An 11060-nucleotide genomic window follows, 5' to 3' on the forward strand; every position below is an offset into this window, starting at 1 on the left:
ACACTAGTTACTTATAATAATGTTATTTTCAAAGTAAACAACCATTTATATTGAGTTTTATTTAAGCACATGAAGTTGACCCAGGCTGAACGGTTTCAAACTATTCAGAAATGTCTATGGTTATTGTCTTACATAATACCTCTATCAGGCTACAGAAAATGCCTGCAGATTAATTGTGTACCAATGAAATTTTCAGATTTGCACCTGTTGCACACCCACGTGTTCTGTATGTTACATGACCAAGTTCCATTGCCATATGTTCTTAATACTGGTGTCAAAGATTGCTAATTGCTTGGAAGCAACCACTAGTGATAATCCATTACAGATGGTCATGGATCAATCCAGATTCCTCTGATAACCATTTTATCTAGTGTTAGAATAATCGGCATCTGCCAGCTTACCCCCGGAAGTAGTATATACACCAGACTGGCCAGAGGACATTCACAGTCACACAAGTTCCCCCAAACAGCACACAAACATCTGGAGAACAAACAGTCACACTGACAGAGCCTATAGAATATTTTTTTTTCATGGGATATGAATCAAAGTAATACGTTTAATTATTTAGATGTGTCATTTAGCTTTAACAGACTTTTGATATTCAAAACAGGTACTAAAGCTGTCTCAATAATTTAGTTACATTTCAGGTAAAACAAATTAACTAATAATGTCCAGAATGATGTCAAGCCCAGTCCTGCCCAATTTTAGAAACTGTTTTATGCAGTATTGTACATACAAATGTTTCAAATTGTAGCTTTAAACACTCAAATAAAACTAAAAAGCCTTTTCTGATCATAGCATTAGGTCCTATGTTCTGAAAACATTCACGCTTCATGACATAACATGGACATTTTGTGAGGCGATGACTCCTTTCCTCCAGCTCATGTCTGCTCTCCTCTCTTTATGTATGTACTGGTCAACCTCCCAGCCAATCATAATTTTGACCCCCTTTTAACAATTGTGAGTTTCCAGATAAAAGACTTTACAACAAAATCCAAGTTAGCTATTGAAAGCTAAATTAGCAGTACAGCATGGGCCCTGTTTGTGTGCCTGTGACTAGCATCAAACAATTCATGCAACCCCCAACCCCACTGCTCTTAAGCCTTGGTGGCTCCAGATTGTGGAGTCTGCTGACTGTGTAGCTGCTGAATCTTCATATTCATGACCTCAATCACAGCTGAAAAACAAACAGGAATAAATTACGGTTCTGCGAAACAATAAATAAAGACTTTCTCTTACAATACTGATATTTTTCTCCGGCTGGTTTCTTTTATTTGATTTTGTTCAGTTAGACCATTTATTTATTATGTTAATCACGGTTTCCCAAACTGGTCCTTAGGAACGACCAGACAGTGCATGTTTTTGCTCCCTCCCAGCTCCCTGAAAAAGGTAAAATTTTTGCTCCATATTGGATGCTGAGAGGGAGCAAAAAGCATGGACTATCTGGTGGGTCTCCAAGCACTGGGTTGGGAAAACATGATGTAATTGGCCGTCTTTATGCAATGAAATTATCGAGCAGAGAGGAAGTGAAATAGGCTCAGTGGGTAGCAGTGGCCCGATCACTGAGAAGAGTTTGCATGTTGTCCTCATGTTGTGGCAGTTTCCTCCTGCAGTCTTAAAACATGAGGTTAGGCTAACTGGCAACTCTAAACTGCACCTGACTGTTTGTGATCCAGGCCATGATAAACATTTGAAAGGTGGAGGGACAGAAGCAAACTATGGTGTCAAAACAATGGCACCTTGTAGCCTGAAAGTCCAGGCCCGCAAACATGCCTGTAGCATTAACATATTGATGCATTACTCAGTTGGGCATGGCAGAGGTGCCACTAGAGATTTTGGGGTCCATGACAACATATATTAGGCCCCCCAACCCAGACCAATCCAATTTTTTTTACAAAATTTATCATACCTCCCCACCCCACCCCCCTTACAGCACCAGTGTACCCAGGGAGCAATCGCATGAAGTGCTAACAGGCCTGTCTTTCATAGAAAGCGATAGAAAGAAAATTCCATTTTCTCCACATTCCTTGGCTTCAGGCAAATAAAACCATAAACTCTGCCCTTGAAATCTTTAGCTAGTTTGCAAAATGTGCAAATCTACTTTTTCAAACTTGTCCTAGGCCGTTTATCCACTTCATACGAAATTTGAACTGCAGCATCTTAAGACCATGTAGACAAAACGTTGGCTGTAGGATTCTGATCAGGGTAATTGTTTTGATGCTACAGACCAATTTTGTGGTCTGTTTGCACTTCATGAGCTATTTCTCATCAAACGAACATCCAATTCTTGGGGAGCAGTGCTTGGGGGCGGTACGTTGCTGGTCGGGGATTCGAACCTGCAATCTTTCAATTACAAGTGTGCTTCCCTAAACATTAAGACACCGCGTTCTGTAAAAATGGCACCATACCTCAGGTGAGGTCCTGACTTTGAGGTCATAAAAGACCCTGGCCATCTTTCAGGAGAGTACAGGCAATCCCCTGGCTAAAAATTCCCTATTGTTACCCTTTCAAATCTGGCCTCGAAATCATTCCCTGTATCCAGTTGCTGAATTATCTCCTGCCCCTTCACCACCTTAGTTACTGTATGGCGAGTGTACTGGTGCAGAATGGCTGCTGTTACATCATCCAAGTGGGGGCTACACAGTGGTGGTGGAGATTGAAATGGATCCCCACTGCTTTTGTAAACCACTTTGAGTATCTTGAAAAGTGCCATATAAATGTAACATTCAATCAATGTGTAGTAGCTACATTATATAGTAACTACTTGAGACAAAGGATGCGTCATAATTCATTAATGATGAACAAACAGATTAGTGTTTCACTTGCAACTCATTCCTTACTTGTACCTTCAGCAGTTCCTTAATAGTTTCTTCAGTAGTTCACAAAAACTAACAGAATTAAAAAAATATAGTAACTGCTTGAGATAAAAGATGTGTCATGATTCATTAATGATGAATGAACATGAGACCAGTATGTAACGAAGACTTGTGTATTAGCAACAAAGTAATACATAGCATAATGCTGCATAATTTGTGCCCCTCAAGCAAAGTGTTACTATGTAAATTTGTTGTCACTGTAGATAAACGTCAGACTTTTACGCCACAAAAAGTAGCGCCACACCACTGACACCTTGTTAGCTTGTGTATCCACAATGTCTCCTTCTTTAGAAGATGTTGTGGCTGCTGAGCCGTCACTTCCTTCACCGGCGCTCCACTGCATATAGCTTTCCATGATATATCAAAAGGTAGCATGCAGCGCGCTCCCAAACGCAATAAACATAAAGATACGCTAAGTGTTACCAACGTGTGGGTCTCATAATACATCTTCCTTTGATGTCTTAGAAGTACTACTAACCTGCTTATCAAATTGTAGGCAAATGCCCATAGAGTACCATGAAAGGTGACATCCGGACAGGCACATCTTCTAAAGCCTTGGTGATTATTACACATGTATACATACTGAGATTATATCACAATGGGATATTGCACAGCCCTATTCTGACTTGACTTTGAGGTACAACAAAATGCAACAAGCACCTCCCTGAGTGGTACTTCCAGCAAAGTGAAAATGAACAGAACGAACAGTCCGCATGCTTGGCTTACCTTGTTTCATGGCATGCTTCTCCTGGAGGGCTGGCTGAATCTTCTCAATCTGCTTCGTGAGGAAGTCAATTTTTCGCTTGAAGAATTCCTTTGTATCCTCTACATTCTGACATAATGCAAAATGACTTTTACATTCACACCACACATAACAAAAGCTTTACATATGGCCAGCTGCACTTCCACCTTTTAGGGTTAACTGGAATAAAGTGCACACTGGACAAGGTGACAATTTACAAAAAATAATTTTACACCGGACATAACATGAAAATATTGAGTTAAATACTTTAAATACTGATTTCCTTACCTTTTCCACATAATATCCAGTTCCAACGTCCACTAAGACATGCTCAACGTCATTCAGTGTCCCAGGAACATACATCTACGCATGCTTCATTAAGGGACATCACCGTTAGCCTCAGTATCCTTCAACTTAGCACTGAGATGTCAACTCCTAAAATCAACTCAATGAAAAGACACTGGTGGCAATTCCACACTTTGAACTTTATATTACGGAACTGGCATGTTCCTGACAAATTTGTGGAACTAAAAAGGATACCGAACTGGTGAGGGGGACAAGAAGTTCTTTTCCTGAAGTAGGAAGGATGAGAAGAAGAGATGTTTGCCAAAGGGAGTAAATACATGAAAACGTTTATTTTTCCCTTGAGAAAAGGTCAGGCTTGATTGATTCATGTTTTTACCCAGCAAACCTCAGTAAAGGATTGTGCATTTTGCCTTTAGCACAAGGACAGAGGATGTTTAGATAATTTGGAAAGGATTCAAGAAAAATGTTAGCGTTCAAAATTCCTATAAATGAAAAATATGAAATATATTAATATCTACGGGGCGGCATGGTGGTGCAGTGGTTAGCACTGTTGCCTCACACCTCTGGGAATCTCCGCCTGGGTCACATGTGTGTGGAGTTTGCATGTTCTCCCCATGTCGTCGTGGGGTTTCCTCCGGGTACTCCGGTTTCCCCCCACAGTCCAAAAACGTGCTGAGGCTGATTGGACTTGCTGAATTGCCCGTAGGAATGCATGTAAGAGTGAATGGTGTGTGAGTGTGCCCTGCGCTGGGCTGGCCCCCCATCCTGGGTTGTTCCCAGCCTCGTGCCCATTGCTTCCGGGATAGGCTCCGGCCCCCCGCGACCCAATAGGATAAGCGGTTTGGAAAATGGATGGATGGATTAATATCTACAAAACACAGTATTGCGCCAAGTACTACAGTAAAAATAAAACTAAAAATTTACTGTTTCTGACATTAAACTGCCTTTCACTTTCAGTTAAAAAATTGAACATTTGAATTCTAACAAATGTTCCAAAGCACTTGAGATTTTACAGAAACTACAAGACACAACAGCAAGGAAGAGGCACAAGAAAAGTATTAAATGTTAGACAATGCACCATGCCGGGGAAGGGAAAGACAAACTGCAATCTAGATAGAAGTAACAAATACCAAAGATGTAAGAATTTAAGAACTGTTTCTCCATGATTTCATGCAAAGACCATTAAAAAAAATCTTATTTTCATTATCTTCTGATTATGTTTGTCCAAACGCAACAGACAAACTAATGAACTAACCCTTTAAACTGTGACTGAGAACACAATAAGCACATGCATCTAAAATGTCTAGATAACTTACCTGCATTGTCCTTGTTGAGGACACCTATACTGTCCTTGGCTTCCACATACTTTGTCTGCACAACCTTTAACTGACCAATTGAGGAAGTCAAGAACTCAGTCTCCTATAAAACAAATTTTCAACAATTATGCCTAGAAACCCTGAATTAAAAACAGAATATCTCCAACATATTTTACCCAGTTTATTTATATTATATATAAATAAATGAAAGGCAGCATGTGGCATGGAACTACCTCATATAAAATTTGTCCACGACATGCCCTTTAATAAATATTGAATCAATACGGTTTGCTCAATAATAATTAGACTTATTATTTTTTTAATTACCACGCTACTGGAGGTTAGCATTTCAGCCACAGTTCATCTAAACTATGTTCACGCTCATCTCATAATAAAAGAAACAAAATTAAAAACTTTTTACTAAAATCAATTAAATGTTACTGAACAGACACAAATCGATAACAACAACAATTATAATACATTCTTACGGAAAACACCCTACCTTCATACAGTTATACATAATTCCTGTGCAATACATCTACACTGACGTAAATCAGCGATGTGTTATATGCTGACCCTCGTTTGGGTTTCGATGTAGCCTTAATAACGTTATTACTCTAAAACCAGCTCTGCTTTAAATGTATTTTCTACAGCAGAAAAATAGTACATTGTCGAGATGCAGTTAAAAGAGAATAAAGACCAGAGACAGCACACAAGTCAAGCCCCATCTCTTACACTGGAGCACCGCATGGCTAAGAAACCGGTTAGTGAACCGGTATCGGCTTTCACATGCTCGCTTCCGCCACTTCTCAACTAACCTTACATTCATAACACAGTCTGAAAAGGCAAGGTCCCCTACCTGATCCAGCTGTGTCTTCAAACCTTCTAACTGAGAGAGAGACAGCTCCGTAAGATTGACCGCCATGATGAATACACTGACACAACAGTGCCGCCGTAACCAACAGGGAGCAGAAGCAGCTACGGTGGCCCAAATGCGTTTTATTTATACGTACGCAAGTAAAAATGCAATATTCACAGCACCGAAGAGTAATCGTCGCACATGCCAGTGAGCAAACGTTACTCTACATGCTTTTATTAGCGGTCCGACATTATGAACTCCGGTAACAGGCGTAATTAAAATGACCCACTTTACTCTCTTAGTAGCCGCTTGATCACGTGTCCACCACGTTGAAATCGCTGTGAGCCGCTTACAACAAATCCGTACTACAGCCAGATCAGGTTTATAACTGCACGCATTCATATCCTTATGACTCTATCAACACCCCCGACGGCTTCTTCGGTCCGCCAAGAGCTTTCCAGCCCATATCCATCTGTGAAGCCCAGTGCAATACACATGAAACTAGGCTCAGGAAGAAGGCTATCATTTACAATGGTTTTGAAAAGGAAGAAAGGCGGTGAGCTTTGCACCAGTCATATAAAGAAATAGCATAAGATGCGTGTGTAAAAGTTTGTGATTTATTAATAAGAATAATTCGTAATATGAGAGGTTGGGGTGACCAGTTTCCATTTGTGAGGGGAATGGGCGCCCCCTGGGTACAGCAAAAGTGTAAAAAGAAAAGCTTACAGCACCTGGTATTCCCAGGCGGTCTCCCATCCAAGTACTAACCAGGCCCGACCCTGCTTAGCTTCCGAGATCGGACGAGATCGGGCGTGTTCAGGGTGGTATGGCCGTAAGCGAATACAGTTGCTGAAATGAGCCCTTTTGTAGGTGACACATCTATATGCCGCTTGCTGACGTCATACCACATACACTCAATTTGTTTTAATTTGTCCGGCTCTGCTGCCCCGCCGTCCGATCAGCACTCGCCCCTCCCAATCCTTCGCCAAACTCCTCAGTCGGCTGTCTCCATCAACTTCTCCGTTTATGCCACATCAGCTACATTCCTTCGCTTTATCCCTTTTCGCTGCCCGACACATTAATCGGCGCACGTGCCAGTGAGCAGACGTTACTCTGCAGGCTTCTATTAGCGGCCCGACGTCATGAACGCCGGTAACAGGCGCAATTAAAATGACCCACTTTACTCTCCTATAGTAGCCGCTTGATCACGTGACCACCACGTTGAAATCGCTGTGAGCCGCTTACAACAAATCCGTACTACAGCCAGATCAGGTTTATAAATGCACACATTCATGTTATTACATTTTGTTAAATATTTTTTTATAAAAAGTTTATTTTTAATGATCAATTTCTAAACAAACAGTACAGGACGCTTATCACACCAAATGGCTTTGTCGTTTCCTACACTCAGAATAAAAAGAGTACCAATGTGTACCTTTGCTTGTCATGGGGCTGTAATCTCAAGGATGAATGTACCTTTTAAGATACAGAAATGGACTATGAGGAACCCTTTGTACTATTGGGGGTACATTCATTGTGTTTGTACCGTGCGTAATCCCTTAAATCAGAGTAAAAGGTACATTTACCTACAGCTAGGGTAAACTGGCAGACCCTTGAGGCTACAGCCCCAGTGACAAGCAAAGGTACAAACTGCTACTCTTTCTTCTGACTTTATTTAAACATTTTTGTATAATATACAAACCATCTAAATCATGCGCCTGTATTTACAACGTTACTCTTATACGCACTGTGAGTACTATGTTTTGGACCTATTAAAAATGCAATATTCACAGCGCTGAAAACTTATTGCGAGAAACGCCAGATTCCACGGTCATAAATACAGCTAACACGCGTGTGGCTGGTTGCAGAGAAGATGCGCGGCGTACCTAAGCCAAGACTTTAAATATTCTGTATCACTAATATTTATTTTTATTTATTTATTTTTAATTAATTTCACTACTGTTTTTGGTTTTACACGTCGCTTGCGAGGTTCTGTGATCTTTCAGAAAGCTCCAAATTCCCGTTTAACTGTTCACGGTCAACTCGTGAAATGTCAAGTTTGTGAATGTGAAAGGATTGCTATATTCTAAATGGTCAAAATAAGGAATTATTTGCACAAACTTCTTAGCACTCAAATGTGCGCAAGTGTGCTCATGAGTGTGCGTATAGGGACGTCGGAAATAGAGGGACGGGGAGGGTAATTCCAAAAAATTACAACAAACATCTATTAAAGGCTGAACGATATTGGAAAAAATCAAATTGCGATACTTTTGGGTTTTGCGATACCCGTTCTTAACGGCGCTTTAGGCTATTTAATACATTTCTATCGTGACACAGATGCACCTGATTAGACGAATTAAAAGCACGTTCCATGTCTTTCACTGTGGATCCGCACGTTATGAAACCACTTCGCTGCAGTGTCACGTCAGAGGAAGGGATAATTGAAAAGCTTTATTAATCGAAACAAACAAGCAGAAAACAAAAGACCACGAGGGGCAAAACCAAGGAACCGAGAACAACTAAATGGGAGGCTATAGACTAAAACCTAATCATGGGAAACACTCACATGGGGAATTCGGCAGAGAACGACATGGACAGACAGTAATGTACATGAACTAACAAAAGCCAAACGAGAGGCAGGTATGACATATAGACACAAACAGACGGAAATGAAATGCCCAGCAGTGACATCTGCTGCTGAGATACGGAAATGGACTATGAGGAACATTTCTGTACCATTGGGGGAAAGGCAGATAATAACAGACCAAGGAAGCTAGAATACCTATGGGGAAACACTCACGTAAAGAACAGTGCAGGGAGTGATATGGATGATGACAATGACCGGACTGGAGAGCACAAGTCAAGCAGACGCTAATATACATGGACTAACGAAGAGCAAACGACAGATGGGTGTGATCTATAGACATAAATGGAGGGGAACGGAACGACCAGCAGTGACTTCTGCTGGTCATACGGGAACGTGACAGAGATCGGCTGTCAATCCTTCGCCAATCTCCTCAGTCGGCTGTCTCCGTCAACTTCTCCGTTTATGCCAAATCAGCTAGATTCCTTCGCTTTATCCCTTTTCGCTGCCCGACAGATTAATCGCCGCACTTCCCAGTGAGCAAACGTTACTCTGCAGGCTTCCATTAGCGGCCCGACGTTATGAACGCCGGTAACAGGCGCAATTGATCCGCAGCTTAAAATGACCCCCTTTACTCTCTTAGTAGCCGCTTGATCACGTGTCCACCAAGTTGAAATCGCTGTGAGCCGCTTACAACAAATCCGTACTACAGCCAGATCAGGTTTATAACTGCACGCATTCATATCCTTATGACTCTATCAATACCCCTGACGGCTTCTTCGGTCCGCCAAGAGCTTTCCAGCCCATATCCATCCGTGAAGCCCAGTGCAATACACATGAAACTATAGGCTCAGGAAGAAGGCTATCATTTACAATGGTTTTGAAAAGGAAGAAGAAAGGCGGTGAGCTTTGCACCAGTCATATAAAGAAATAGCATAAGATGTGTGTGTAAAAGTTTGTGATTTATTAATAAGAATAATTCGTAATATGAGAGGTTGGGGTGACCAGTTTCCATTTGTGAGGGGAATGGGCGCCCCCTGGGTACAGCAAAAGTGTAAAAAGAAAAGCTTACAGCACCTGGTATTCCCAGGCGGTCTCCCATCCAAGTACTAACCAGGCCCGACCCTGCTTAGCTTCCGAGATCGGACGAGATCGGGCGTGTTCAGGGTGGTATGGCCGTAAGCGAATATAGTTGCTGAAATGAGCCCTTTTGTAGGTGACACATCTATATGCCGCTTGCTGATGTCATACCACATACTCTCAATTTGTTTTAATTTGTCCGGCTCTGCTGCCCCGCCGTCCGATCAGCACTCGCCCCTCCCAATCCTTCGCCAAACTCCTCAGTCGGCTGTCTCCATCAACTTCTCCTTTTATGCCACATCAGCTACATTCCTTCGCTTTATCCCTTTTCGCTGCCCGACACATTAATCGGCGCACGTGCCAGTGAGCAGACGTTACTCTGCAGGCTTCTATTAGCGGCCCGACGTCATGAACGCCGGTAACAGGCGCAATTAAAACGACCCACTTTACTCTCCTATAGTAGCCGCTTGATCACGTGACCACCACGTTGAAATCGCTGTGAACCGCTTACAACAAATCCGTATTACAGCCAGATCAGGTTTATAAATACACACATTCATGTTATTACATTTTGCTTACAGCACCTGGTGTAAACTCAGTGTGTCGGTTCTACACAAATCTAACATCTAATTGGTTACATTGCAAACTAATTCACACCAGATCAATCACGCCTAGCCAACTGAATTCTCATTTATAACCATATTCTTTATATTCTGTCCTGGGGCATTATACAGAAATCTAACTTGCAGATCCTATTTTAGCTGGTTGGTAACTAGGGGTAGGATCTGAATTGGGGAATAGCTGTTACAGGTGAACGGTTCCTAAATCATTATTCCTATCCTAAGATAGGAAAAGAGTATTAGACAGGCTTCCTAACCTCCCAAAATCTTAAACTCTCCTAACTAGGACAAGTTCATAGCTCCACTCATGACATAATGATAAAAACCACATGCACGCTCGCAAGCAAGGTTGGGTAAGTAACTTTAAAAATGTTATCCGGTGTGGTTTTGAATTATCTGCTGTTGAATCTGTAATCAGTAATGTGGATTTGGATTACATCAATGTCAACTAAAGAGAAGAATAAAGCAATGTCAAAAGATCACTTTTTGTTTGCAATAAAGACAGCCATGTGTTATCAAACTAACATAGGCCTGTTTAAGTTTACATTACCATGGAATGCTATCGAGGTAAAATCCATGACAGAACACAGTAACACTTCCCTTGAGGAGACACAAGTAATTTAGTTTTATGCTATTACTTGTGTATTAACCACAAATAAACTCTTATACTGATTACA

General features: G+C 41.4%; 1 protein-coding gene and 2 non-coding genes across 3 annotated transcripts; all 3 read right to left on the reverse strand.

The window, feature by feature from the left end:
- Positions 1–536: 536 nt before the first annotated feature.
- Positions 537–6342, reverse strand: pfdn5 (prefoldin 5). Its single transcript, XM_049000199.1, has 6 exons — positions 6100–6342; positions 5241–5343; positions 4159–4190; positions 3907–3981; positions 3603–3708; positions 537–1177 (listed from the first exon to the last, which is right to left on the reverse strand). Exons 1-6 carry the CDS (start codon positions 6163–6165, stop codon positions 1098–1100), a joined length of 462 nt encoding a protein of 153 aa, XP_048856156.1. The 5' UTR covers positions 6166–6342; the 3' UTR covers positions 537–1097.
- Positions 6343–6818: 476 nt separating this feature from the next.
- LOC125723659 (5S ribosomal RNA) lies at positions 6819–6937 on the reverse strand. The gene has a single exon (XR_007386958.1). It is a non-coding gene; the product is annotated as a 5S ribosomal RNA (ribosomal RNA).
- Positions 6938–9748: 2811 nt separating this feature from the next.
- Positions 9749–9867, reverse strand: LOC125723660 (5S ribosomal RNA). Its single transcript, XR_007386959.1, has one exon. It is a non-coding gene; the product is annotated as a 5S ribosomal RNA (ribosomal RNA).
- Positions 9868–11060: the final 1193 nt, after the last annotated feature.

Source organism: Brienomyrus brachyistius, unplaced genomic scaffold (assembly GCF_023856365.1).
Source record: "Brienomyrus brachyistius isolate T26 unplaced genomic scaffold, BBRACH_0.4 scaffold50, whole genome shotgun sequence".
Classification (NCBI taxonomy): domain Eukaryota; kingdom Metazoa; phylum Chordata; class Actinopteri; order Osteoglossiformes; family Mormyridae; genus Brienomyrus; species Brienomyrus brachyistius.

Coding starts and splice junctions, on each gene's coding strand:
- pfdn5 (XM_049000199.1), bottom strand. CDS start 6,165: ATGGCGGTCAATCTTACGGAGCTGTCTCTCTCTCAGTTAGAAGGTTTG. Junction 5,344..6,099: donor TGAAGACACAGCTGGATCAG/GTAGGGGACCTT, acceptor TTTGTTTTATAG/GAGACTGAGTTCTTGACTTC. Junction 4,191..5,240: donor CCTCAACAAGGACAATGCAG/GTAAGTTATCTA, acceptor TTCCTACTTCAG/GAAAAGAACTTCTTGTCCCC.